We start from the raw sequence: 13693 nt of genomic DNA on the forward strand, positions 1-13693 counted from the left end.
AATATATATATATCTACATCGCTCTCCAAACTTTTTCCTCGCATCTGCGATCAGGCGTATTTTGAATCACTCATCGCAACAAAGACGACGGTTCCCGTAATCGGTGCAGCTACACAGATGGGCTGTTATTGTTAAATAGAATTGCAAACCCAGGACTTCCAGTGTACTTTCCTTCTGACATAGTACACCTTTCCCTGTGCCATGCATCTATATCCTACGAGAGCTGTGAAAGAGCCTCCTAATGTCTTAATTACTCAGCTCATTTCGGCCAGCTACCGGCCTGGCGACTTCTATTCAATCCAATCCGTAGAATCGTTAACAATAGCCCGACCTTCCGATGCGGGAATTTGACCTTGTTTTTCAGCTACAACTACACTACACAGGTAACCATATGCACGTAGTGGCAGGTACTACAATATCAGGACGGGGAAGGAGGAAAGGGGAGAGGGGGGGGCGGGTACAACTTATATTTTTGGTATTGCGGACAGGAGCTGAGGTATAATTAGCTAGGCGATCCAAGAGTACACCGATGGATCGAAGCACACTCGAGGGCCTACAGTTGATATCGTTGTTGCGTGGAAATATTGTTACTATGGTAAGGAACCCTTCTAAGCGCCTCGAGTATTCCATTCCAGAGCCCGTGAAGTGCGGCGGAAACGTGACACAACCAACGAATATCGAAAGTAAAGCCGTAGATGCACCATGCATATTCTGGGTTCAGGTAAGACACGGCATTACATATACACATACCTGTATAGGACGCCCAAGGTAACGTCGTCCAAATTATATTTGCAGTAACAGTTGTTAAGGCTATAGTGCCGAATAGGCTTCCTGTAAGATCCTATTGGCACACCAATTTTAAACAGAGCCCCTTTTAGTGTTTCCTAACCCATTGCTAAATCGTGACAACTAGCAGCAAAACAAAGTTAATAGTTCTTTGTGGTTATTATTATTGTTATTACTATTAAGTTTATTCCTCTTTAGCATAACTTACTCTGTGACGTGTAGGTTACTAGATTCTGATGTTCCCCAAACTAGACAGAACAGACTAGTGTAACTGTTTAGGACTGAACTCATTTACTTGATCATATCTATTTTTACTGCTATAAATACATGTCAGATATCAGTATCTGTCTTGTTTATGCCACTTCTTGCGTAATAATATACTGTATAGTACGGTCCACTCAGACTATATCTCTTGATCCCACGATATAGTTCGTCCGATGGGATTAGAGTGTAAAAGTGAAATTGTTTTTCAGTGCGCATTTATAAACCTATTTTATCGTGTGTCAAGCCATATTTAGAGCTGGTAAAATAGAAGGCAAAAATGCTCTTCGGTTGGTGGCAAGGTTTCCTAACTACTACTCGCTATGAAAGACTAAGCAGATGTAAACACATTTCTTTAAGATCTTTTCATTGTGTATCTGAGGTTGTGTGAATAAACAGGGTAACAATCGGTGTGATTACGTAAGTTTAAGAACATGCAGGGTTTAGATTGGCGTAGGCAGGCAAAAGTGTCTGGGCAGTAAACGCTTCTCTTAAACGTTGGCTGAGAATAGGACGATTGTAAAAACACTTTTTTTTTTTTGACGTTTTGTCGTGAACAACTCTATATTAGGGGTCGACGGAGCTTTCACTTTCTAACCTAACAATTCTTCAGCGGTGAGCTATGTCCACACTGATCGGATTAGCCTTCATTGATTCAAAACTTCCAAGCGGGCCGGCCACTGTTATACGATCAACCTGCTATCAACATTTCCATTCAGAATTCATTATTTTCATCACTTTTTTTCTGCGTTGAAACACAAAATCAAATTCAGCAGCATCGCTAACGTAAGCAGTTAAGTTTATTCGAGATAAACAGGATGTCCCAAAAAAAAAACGTATATGGAGATATACTTCGTTTGTAGTTAATAAAATCTACCAAGAATCTACCAAGGACGAGTGCTTCCTTCTGCAGCAGGTGTTCGAAGTTGGTCCACTCTTGTCAAAACGTTGCCGATTACAGGGGGTTATTGATTACGAAACTTCAAATTTCGTCGGTTTTCCAGTGTAAAATGAATGTCGGTTTTCCGGTGTAAAATGAATGTTGAAAGTAGTTCTAGATGAGCTCCGGAAAATGAGCAGAGTATTCTACATACGACATCTTCATCGTGTTCGTAGAAACGCTTCATCAAGATACGCTCTCACATCGCGATGGTAGTGTGCAAGTAATCCGTTCTGTTGGAGCCGAAATTCGCCATTTGTACCAAAGTCCTCTCGAATGCGCGGCAAAGGGATATCTTCTGTGAAGACGTAGGACCACTCTGTATCCTGTCAAAAAAAATTGTCAGGTTCATTAGGCATCCACATTTTTTGGGGTAACCTACGTCTAGCCAGTTCCGCTGCTTCTATCGGTGCCGGTTGTCATAGCCTATTTCGCGGAAACTCCTGATGGAAAATAACAATTTAGATGCGTCCTGCAGAGGCGTAGGGGCTGGGGCTGGAATCTACGTGGAATAAAATTAATAACGTGAAAATGGGCAAATGCTCGGAAAATTCGGTTAATGGGTGTGAAAGGTCCTGGAAGAACGGCGGCAAGTCCGCTAAAGATTTTCGTTTCGAAATTTGTGTTCAAGTCAAGATATGATTATGACCAGTCATGAGACAAGAATCACGAGTCTACGTGAATAGTGCCGTATCGAACGTATTATACGTAGATGAATTAAGTCGTGAGGGATGCTCCTGGATTTTACTTGGTGCATTTAGTATGCATAACAAATCGTATTGCTTAGATCCGAGTTCAACCATAAAACTATTTAATTTGAAGAAAATACCAAAATGTCGATTCTTTTGAGAGAGAACGAATAATATTTGCGTCGGTAAGCCTTTTCGTTATCGCTTCAATTCGAGAAGCCATGAGCTGTCGTACACCCCTGCGTACAGAAGAGGCGGGATAGCCGACTAGGTTTCGTTCGGCACACAAGAATTAGTCCTACCCGAAGCGTCTGCTTTTTCGAGTTTCTCTAAAATTCTACTTTTCTCGAATTCACCTCAGCGGTGCGCGAGTTCTGGGCTGGGGTCGCACTATTACCGCTATATCCTGCAAGTGGTGATGGCGACGATGATGATGATAATGATCCTACTGAGACCATTCTGGGGCTGGTGGCGCTGGTAATAACGCACACCCGTGGTAATCAACTCTCTAGCGCGTCATCACCACGCGTACACTTTCTAATTTTGCAAACTCTGCTCGCTGGTCCGACTTGCTTGTAGAGAACGCGCTGTCGCGAGTGTCGAATACCGTCCCATTCGATAATTTCGTTGTTGCGCATCGCTAACTCCGCAGATTTACGTTCTAGGCACCCTTTTCGCCAGGTAGGCCTCTTTGTATTGCTGAAGCTAGAAGCCAGCGAGTCAAATTAGCCTTTGTGGACTGCAGGTATATGATATACTCACGATGGCACGATGCATAATGTGTTCTGAGATCATGATAGCTGGCATTGCGTGGCTCAGTGGCGGGCATCGGCTCGTCTGGGTCGAGCTCGTTTGTAGTATGCACCAAAAGAGGAGAAACTGATAACAGTAAAGGTGTACGCTGGTTCGAGCAACGAGCAAGCGAGAGCAAGAACGTTTGTCAGACATAGGATAAGGGCTTCGTGGCCGTCGCACTGGAAATAGAATGAGGAAAGGGGGCAGTGGCTACCTATCTTCGAGCGATCTTAATTATTTCAGTCAATCGTTTGTGACAACATGTCAGAGAGAAGTGCGCATCAGCCAAATCCAATGCGTCTCGCCGCATGTGGAGCTGCTTTCGTTCGTTCGATTCGGGTTCTGATCTGCGTGGCTGAAATTAAGCTGGGGATCGCTGACTGGAAATGACAGAGATTGAAAAACGGGACAGGAAACGTAAAGTTGGCCCCTCGTATTCGCCAATTCGAGATATAGGTATGCATAATGCAGCGTAAGAGAATTTAGTCAAGCGAAAACGAAATAAATACGTTTTACAATTTTTTTTTTTTTTTTCAATAAGGGCACGTTTTTTCATTGACGCGTTCATTCAAAACCAATACCGTTATATAATCTGTTTACGCCGGAAGAAGCGCTATTATCGGTTACGGCAAGCCCGCAGTGAACACACGGTTGCAAAAGAAACAGACGCGCGTTCCAGCACCATACAACAGAAAGCTGACGACAAGCAAAAAATAGTGCGAGCCCTATGGTCAAACGTGAAATATTTTTCTATTGCTCATTTCTTATTCGATGAGTTCATTAGCGAAGGATTTCTCGTGGTTGGCGCTACGAAATTATGGCTTGGTCACAAAAAGCTGCCAGGCGTTTGGCATACACCATGAAAATTAAACAGATACCCTTGAAGCTACTGAAAGCTCGGGACTAGCTCGATGTCGTAGACATCGGCGGATTGTTTTCGATTTTCTAACTGGAACACTGTTATTATCAACGTACAAATCGCTGGTCTTTCATAATCCGAAGGATAAGCCTATCGTCGGGAAGACCAAATTTTCGATCCGCGTTCACATGCTGAGTGGGGTGTTTACCGGAGGACATTTTATGCTATCGAAATGCAACGCTATCTACAAAAAAGTTATCTCTGTGTCAGGTGCAAAACATTGTTCGATAGATGAGGTGTCTAAAATAAGACATGACTATACATCTTACGGGAAAATAGTGCACTGACTCACGCCAGCGGAATTAGTGCAGATTTGGCTGCTTGAGAATTTGGAACGATTTTGAAATAAACATGTATGAGCACGGGAAAACCCTAACTTGAAGCCGTTTGATCACTTCGAATGAAGGGTTATTGAGCGAAAATTCAACGGGTCTTTACATGAAAGCGTTCACTCGAACTGTCAACGAAGCGTTTGCACAGTCGCAGAGGGACTCTTTGAAACGAATCTGTGAAAGATTCTCGTTTCACAAAGTTCTGAGCTAAAGCTGTCGTTGAAGCAAATAAGGATTATAACAAATCAACATGACGGCTAGAGCTGACACTTTTACCAGCTGCATACAATTTACTTAAGATATGTTGCTGTCTATGTATAGTTATTAAGAATAAATCAGCGGACAACTTAAGCCTAACTAGCATAAATTGTATGGCAAAAGGACAAAATTATAAAAAATGACGGTGAAACGTTTTTTGATGGTTCGAATTTAAAACCGCAATTAAGCGTTGTCGATAATTTCGAGGTTAGGAATCGACTCGCATGTTGTCGATCGCTGGATGGACTTTGTCTGAATGGGTCGGGTACTACGTATTACCCCCAGACGTTAGAGGATAAGTATCTATTGTCTGTTGTGGGATTGATTTTAATAGAAGAAAAAAAAACGATCACATTTGCATAAAAAAAAACTGATTAAGTAAGCTATTCTGCACATTGTGTCTGGGAAACTGAACGAAAATAGCATCTTTTACACAAAATAACACATGTGTAAGAGTTCTAAAGGTGATACACACGTATGCCTATTCGTTATTTTTTGCAAATGTTCTTACCTATACAATATATTGCTATATATATCGCTTTATTGCTGAAATCGAACCTTAACACCTTAGTCACTCCGTACTTATATAAAAAACAACCTAGCCCATGTACAACAGCAGGATTTGAAATCCAGCCTGGTGTTGGTAGTAGTCTATATGTGGCTACTACCTACAGTAATTACGCTCAAATCATTCAAGGGCAATATACTTTATGTACACCTCATTAATTATCTCCATACCATTCCAGTACAAACGATTATCTAATCGTATAACGGTAAGACGGGTTTTCAGGCGTAGTTGGCGCGACGGCGTGAGGCCGGTTGGTATCAGGGTGTCTGCTAACAGACATACGACCTGGAATTGGCGTGGACCGATTCTGTTTGCCATTCGATCCCAGATAGAAATTTATACTTATTTGTTTAATGTCGTTGGTGTCGTCGTCAAGACAACACTGTTAGGCGCTGTCGAGACAATTCCTAGCACAGGTCCAAGCAAGCAAGAGTCACCCTGACATTGGACGGATGAAAAATACGCACGAGAAGCAGAAAGGGGCCTTGTCGATGTATGTACTGGGCAACAGCGTCGTGCAAAGGTAACAAAATATTAATGCACTATCAAGTATAGTCGTAGTAGCCAGTATTTTCAAAATATTGAACTTCACTGATATCGAAGGCATGAAGGGTTTTAAATATAGCAAGACGTTGCTTTGAGTATACTACTAGGAGTTTTCGGTGGCCATTATGCATGTACACATCGCGCTCAAGTAAGCGTTAGTGTAACACCTAACATCTGCAACTATGGCTAACTCCGTACCGCTGGCTAGGGCGCATGTGGGATCCGGAGATTGTACGAGCTGTCCATTCGCTACTCCTACGCTCTCTGCGTTTTTTCTACCTACCATGCAACTGTTGATACGTTTTCCCAATCGTATTTCTGCCCTAGCTTGCGGCCCTAGCGCGGACCGCCGGGTACATTGACGCAATCTGTCTATTAAGGCGAGATGCGACACAAGCGGCTGCCTTCTGTCACTTGTGCAATCGGTACACGGACGTCCTTGAACACTCGCTGGCCGTTAGCGGCTTGCCGTTGAGAGGACACGGTCGGCTAGCTCGTTTGTTTGCTTTTGGTGTCACGGTCGCCGTTATTCTACCTCTTCATGCTTCCTTCACATTTGATGGTCGACAGCAGCTAGGTTCTGCAGACGTCGCAGTTATGATTATTAACACTAGGGGTTTTCGTGCCTCAGAAAGCGAAGTAATAAGTGACGGTTAAAAGAACGCGGAACGCGTTGTGCCATCAATCCATCGAATTCATCCATTTCGTATTACGAGGCGGACGATTACGGGATGAAATGATAGGAGACGAATGAGCTACGGCTGAAATGATTTCTGACGCGTTAGTGATTACCAGTCACTTCTCATCGCGAAAGTCATTATTGCGGGTATTGTGCGATATTTAGTAGCAGCATTTTAGTCCACGTCATCGTTGCGTCGAACGTTAGCTTTCGCCGGATAAAAACAAAAATAACGGGAAAGAGAAGATGAAGGAGGCGGAGGGGGGCAAGAATATAGTAGGGTGTCTGAGCTGGATCTGTGTGAGGCTAAACGCGAGTAGAACTATGAAGTTGGGCAGTGATTATGTTGCGCTTTGCCGCTGTCATTGTAACGGCCAGGAAGTAACCTGTATGAACTGACAACAGGGTATACTGTGGAATGTCTCTGATCGCAGTGGAAGGGCATTCGTGTTCGTTAGCTCGAGGATAGTGCACTAAAAGTGGGCGCATTCTAGAACTGCGGAAGGTTTGCCAGACTATACAAGCGGCCCAGCTGGACTTGCAGTTTGTTTCACTAGCCATGCTCACTTCGAGACGACTGGAGAAAACTTCGGCATCTACCGTCGTTGCTTCCGACCTGCAATAATAGTTTTGCCATGCTGGCTCAAACTGAGCCAGCGTGGCAAAACTTTGGCCAGCTTGGCCTTGGCCGTAAGAGAACAAAACGGTCCTAGAGAGACAGATGAACACATGAACAGTGAACACACAAACCTATATTGAAGCTCTGCTTTATCCGGGCCATATATTATAACCCAGTTATCGAAATTCGCGGAAATTGACCTCGAGAAAGGATAGTACGTTTCCCACAATTGATTTGCTTCGTAAATGTTCAATAAATTTATTTGCTTCTAAATTATTCAACGGGAAAAAGAGTACCATAGCGCGCGCGAAAGGTAAACTAGCAGCAGGGTATTGGGCGGGAAAAAATATTCCATGGATAGACTTTATATGGGACTAATTAAATCATTTTGAATGTGCTTGTCTGTAGTGTAAGCGCTCTTTATCCTGAATTTTGAAGTGACAAACCGGAGGAATATAAGGAGCATCCTTAATTACACAACATGGAATGTGTTTCCTAACCGTGCTTGATAAAGCAATCTGGACTCTGCCATATTTGTGTCCTTAATGTGTAGCATGCTTCCTATTGATGACGAAACGGAACGTCTATACGTCGCTTAGTTGGGCCCTATCTATCTTCGTTGCATATAATTCTAAAAAAATAGCACATATGTTTTAAATAATTATTTAAAATCAAAGTCATTAATTGAAAAATGCGTCCACCTGTCATATACACTCGTAACCTGTGTAAATTGAAAGGAACATAAAAACTGTATAAAGGTATAATAACGGAAGTGTTGAATTGGAGCAATGTATTCATTAAGCTTGATTATCGGACGATGTATCGGGATCAGCTTTTCCTTAATGTGGCCTATTGCCAAGATTTACGATGGTCCCGAATTTGTGGCACGGCAATCACGCTCAGACACAATGAATAATATTATTAACTAGAAATTGATCCTCAATTAAAAAGCTACCCTAACCTTCTAACCATAATAACTTTCCGATCTAATTTTTACCGTAGTTTTTCGACTCTACCTGATACATTACAAAAAGCTGTGGTGGTGTTAGGCACCGCAGATGCTTTTATGTTTTACAATACTGCATAACCATAAAGTTATCATGACCGTTAGGTTCGTCAGTTTGTTTTTGTGCTGATCTTGGATTCGAAAGGACCCGAGGACTTATTCGACATCATAGCTGCTAATTTTTTACTCTTTTGGTTAATAGTCATCATTAATATTTATTTCAGTTAAATTTCGCTTTTTCTGTACCTGTCCTATCGTTTCATGTTATAACCACAACTTGAGCTAATACTTTCTGGACTAATACCTTTTCTACAGTAGGTAGAAAGTAATGATCTTCACCAATCTTGAATCAGCCAATGATAACTAGTGAAACAAGTGTATTTTCAAATTTAACCCTCGATTCTAAACAACGGCATGGGCAGGTTACTGGATTATGTACCTATTTTACATATATTATTAGTCGTTGTCGTTGAAGGGACGTCCTTTGTCCATGAACGCTTTCATTATACATCTATGTACGCTTAATTTATACAGAATCCCTTTTGTGACAGAGCTCTATCTCGTGTACTTCTGACACAGGTCCTGAAAGTATTCTGTGGTTATGCAGGGCACTTCTTCGAAGGACCAATTTCGTGTCATTTTCACGCGTCACCGCCCATTTGACTTGAGACGTTCGCACTGGTCCAGCAGCCTCCTCATTGGCCTAGCCACTTGCCTCACGCTCAATGCCTTTTTTCCTGTTAGTGAAATAGTGCAAACCACACTACTGCCCTCTATCTAATACGTTAGCCAGTTTGTTCGCCTGGCTGAGGCAAGGAGAGCATTTAGATAAATCTTTACGGCACAGCTCGGCAGCGTCGTCGCTCGTGATCCTGGCCGTCATGCAAGCAATTAACAGCAGTCATAATGGGCCTGTTTCGTGTTTCCCGTAGTCATACTTTCGATCCTTAAGCTGCTCTTTGTCTTCAGCTACGATACGGTACCAGGCCCTCATCGCAGCGTAAGAAACAAACCGAAGCGAAGCTCTCACATATTACAAACACAATATAATGCAATAACCTAATTCGAACAAGGATGTTATTGCAGGCACCCGAGGGTCAACGGGCCCGAGTCACTTTTACCGAATTCAACTTCCCGGCCCGAAGCGATAAGGGTAAGATGAAGAATAGGTGTCGAAACGGGCGTCTTGAACTGCGTACCCAGGACCACTTCAAGGGACAGATGTAAGTTCGATCGTAGTTAACTCGTGGCGGGGGAGATTATTTGCAATTGTCAACAACGTGCACATTTTATGTATGCTTCAGGTATAGCACCTTTGTATTGGTAATGTTTTCTTTAAAAATTACCGTGACAGAGAAATAACACTTGGTTAGATTGCTTCTTTAGAATAAACAGCAGTGAACAGTAGTATTTTTTAGAACACGCGAGAAGAAGATGAAAAAACATCGTTTTTTTTGAAGTAGATTTGAGCGTTTGTGGTCCGATTTTACCTATATCTGTTACTACAGTTCCGCACTTCTTCATTGCACAGCGCTCACTGAGGCCAATCTTTCAAATATGCTCTTCAGTGTGGCCGAATAGGGCCTCGTTTTACGGAACTCGGCTGTGCAGTGCTTACGTAATATGCTTGGTGGCAAATTAATTTCTAAAGGCATCTTCTTTCAGTTTCTCTGTCTAGCACTTTCCTCGATTTATTTCTATGCATGCCTACTCGAATAAGCCCGAACCACTTTAGAGTTACAAAAAGGCGATGGCACAGGACCCATAAACGGCAAATGGTGAAGTGCATAAAACAAACATTCTTTTTTGTAGCATCGATGCATCGATTCAAACATCGGTAGAAACAGTGGGAAAACTGTTTAAAACTGCTGCTTTTATTAAATTCATAAAACCGTTTATCCACTTAGAGATGATCTATTGGCAGGCACTTGTTGGAGTGTCATCTGCTACGTCCTCTTCATCTGGATCGCCATAGCTAATAACCTTCCTTTGAAAAAAAAATTAGAAAACTTAGAAAGTATATGTATGTAACTCTTTCCTCATTTACGCCACACAATTGTAGGTAGTCTTATATCTATCTATTTATCTATGAGCATCATTCGTTCAAATCTATGCTGACCAAAAAAGTCTATCGCTTAACTGTACAGATCTCTGTTGAGGCTGTCTCAGTGCATCCTATAATGTTACATGTCTACCTACCTAACCAGGCTGCTTTCAGACGGGCTAGGTTTTTTACGATAAAGGGAAAAGGAAACAAGACGAGTTCGTAACGAGCTAAGGAAAGTTAGCTGACTGCTTTTTAGTCGGAACAGAGCACCAGGGGGGCAAACTAGAGTTCGCTAACGCTAGATCTCTTGCTACACTCTACGCCCGCCGTGAATACTACAGGCAGTTGTGCATATAACAGCAGGCTGATGAGCGTGCCTGCTTTCGCTGCCGCTGCTTTCTAACTGGACGCCGAACGCCAGAAGCAATGAGCTACACACAGCTCCAACTGAGAAACTCATTCGAACTTGAACGCTGCCTTAGATCCGTTTAGAAAACGAAGAAAACCTTAAATTATGTTCCGGCCGGTAGTTTGATCTAGATCTAACGTCGTTTATCAGATTGGCTAAGTCGTATAAGCTGAGAATATTTTAGCTATGTTATATGAACTTTTCCACAAGCAAGCTAGGATAGAACGAGCCAAATGGAATATCCTGAGTAAAAGGCAATGAAATGCCTTTATGCTGGGATAAGAAACACTCAGGACTATAACTAGATTAATCGGGGTTGGTTTTATTATAGTACGGGACAGTATTATAGAAGAATGTGACGAATTTCTGTGGTAGTCGAATGAAATGCACTTAAATATCTTCCTGAAACGCTGAAGGATATATTATGTGGACACGCTACCGTTGTGCTCGATGCAGGTGCCTGTAATTAATAATAAAATGCAGCGCCGGTGCCTATAATTTTGCTACGCTATTGACAAAATCTATAGATTAAAGGGAACAAGAAATAGTAGCTTTGAGATAATAGGGAACTTTTAAAATCATTCGGTTTTCGGGCAGAGTCCCATAGAACTTTAGTAGTATGACTGAAGTTAAAAATTATATGGAATTTAGTGATTTACTTGATTGATTAAAAATTAAAGAAAAACTAGACATTTATTCAGTTTTGTCCAGTCAGAGTACTTATGGCTCTGCATGATCAGATTCCTCAGAAATTGAATTCTACTAATGATGTGGTACTCTCGTGTTATGAAACGTATTAGTTTTTTCTTCGGACTGCCAAGTCGAAAAGCTAAACCACGCAGATCCGCATTACACTCGAATAATCGGTTTACGTGAATATTTAGAAAGTTTGCCGAGTTGTCCGCTATAAAATGGGCAGCACTGCTCGTCAACAGATCGTGCCTATTTTGGCTGAAGTTGAGTTACATAATGCAGAGATAAGGCAGAATTGCCCCAAGCGAAAAATTGCAGCGACAAGGGTAGGCATTTGTTGCACTCACATTGATGGTCTATGTGCTTGTACGTGACATTACCGTAAAGGCTTTATCAATCTTAGGTTCTCAATTCATGGACGGTATAAAAGTGATGCTCCATTCTTGACGATAGTGCGATAATCCGCGATCCCTAGTTGTTTTCTCCACATTCTTGTGAGAAGCCCAAGCTTTCCAAGGCTTACGTGACGTGGCATTTCGTACCAATGAGCGACAGGTGCGGTGCCATCATCATTAACAGCAGCGGCAGGCCCTATAACATCAGCGCTGATATTAATTACCCGTCGACAAAGATTTACCTCCCTACCGTCATGCGTTGATATACAGATATATGGTATCTGCGAGTCATATATAATACCTCGCGAAGCATGAATGAGTCAGGTAGCAAGTGCCAGCCCAAGCGAACTCTTCGTCTACGCACGCGTTTGAGCTTTGCAAATAGATTGCAACGTGCGAATCGGCCCACTGTCATATCACGTCCGTTTAACGTTAAATCTGTGGATAATGGGAACGTCTATCTCTACTAGCCGTATTTGAATGAGCGGTGAAATTAAGTGGCGCGACGAGGCATAAAGCCGTCCAGAGGCCGATACGGCCAGCCATTTTCTTTCTATGCGATTAAAACATCGCAGTACCGTGGAGCGGGGGTAGCGGGGTAATATTGGAAGGAACAACGGTACTCGGTGGCGTGGTCACAGTTCGCAGGGCACTAGAGACAAAATATTCGTTCCCGGTTGACAACTAAAGGCCAAAAGTTAACGATGTTACCATCCTTTTTCTTAAGTCTTCGGTTCTCATCCACGACATGACCTTGCCAGGGTCTCATGAAAATACCCGAACGCATTAAGGATTACTGGGCATGGCCCCTCTCAGACTAAACTCGATGAAGTTTTCGTTTCTAAGAGCTTGTGAGGATGATAGGCAACCAACGTCATAGCTAGGAACAAGCAAACCCGCACTACCGCATGACCTTCTCGTATGAGATAGTAAGCATTACATATCTAAACGAACCACAGTGATTCGGATGTGGGGTGGAATGTGAGCCATCAAAGGATGCCGCTGTGTATAATAACCACATGGGTATTATGTAGGCTAATGGGCGTATTTGTAGTTTTTAACACTCGGTTTAACAGCATAGTACAGCTCTGTGATGGCTCGTACCTGTCCTACATATCTATGTTAAAAATCTACATGCAGTCTATAATTATTACGAGTAAAAGGAGACTGAAAATTAGTGTTTGGCATTTCTTTTATGTTCACACATGTAACTAAGATGGGTTTTCTCATATTTAACGGATGTCATTCAGCGTCATCTCAACACGCGCGCAACATTAAAAATGAATCTATATTATTGAATTCCGAATAAATGGAGTTCCTCGACGACCAGCCAACATCGTGTTGACTGATACCTCTGTGAAAACAGCTGGATCGAGCTCGGAGCGAGGGACGCTAAGCAGTCTCAGTTGGAGGATTTAGCTGTCGGATTTATACAGGCGCCGAAACAATGGTCACCCAACTGTATCCGTTGTTGAAAAAGTGGTAGCTGGCAGTCTCAAAGCACATCGATATTTCAAGTTTCTTCCTTCTGACAACAGTCGTATAAAGTAGACTTATTTAGCAGAAGTACCATCGGTAATGTCATCGGCAGTAATAAGGCGGCAAACCTCCCATTAATCTTAGTAATGAGCCTCACCAAGATTGATTTTTTGTACGTGACTGGACTCGCTAGTGAAATGCACGCTTGCACGCTGCAGTCTAGCCTCCTTTCCGCATTGATTGCTTGCTGGTTTATTATAAAAGGTTATACT

General features: G+C 42.4%; 1 protein-coding gene across 8 annotated transcripts in view; it reads left to right on the plus strand.

Moving 5' to 3' along the window:
* LOC111250350 (blastula protease 10-like) overlaps window positions 1–13693 on the plus strand; it is a 92653-nt gene that overhangs the window by 51952 nt on the left and 27008 nt on the right. For 6 of the 8 annotated variants that reach the window (XR_002673318.2, XR_002673309.2, XR_002673311.2 and 3 more), the window contains exons 8-9: window positions 636–721; window positions 9485–9621. Coding sequence is in view for 2 of the 8 variants with exons in the window: in XM_022805466.2 (XP_022661201.1) it covers window positions 636–721; window positions 9485–9621 (223 nt within the window). In the remaining 6 variants the exon portion in view is untranslated. Of the gene's footprint in view, window positions 1–635; window positions 722–3714; window positions 3994–5770; window positions 6072–9484; window positions 9622–13693 lie in introns of those variants that run through there. The other 2 variants (XR_015326124.1, XM_022805467.2) reach the window with 2 other exon arrangements.

This window comes from Varroa destructor, unplaced genomic scaffold, assembly GCF_002443255.2.
Source record: "Varroa destructor unplaced genomic scaffold, Vdes_3.0 BEIS01000004.1, whole genome shotgun sequence".
Taxonomy (NCBI): domain Eukaryota; kingdom Metazoa; phylum Arthropoda; class Arachnida; order Mesostigmata; family Varroidae; genus Varroa; species Varroa destructor.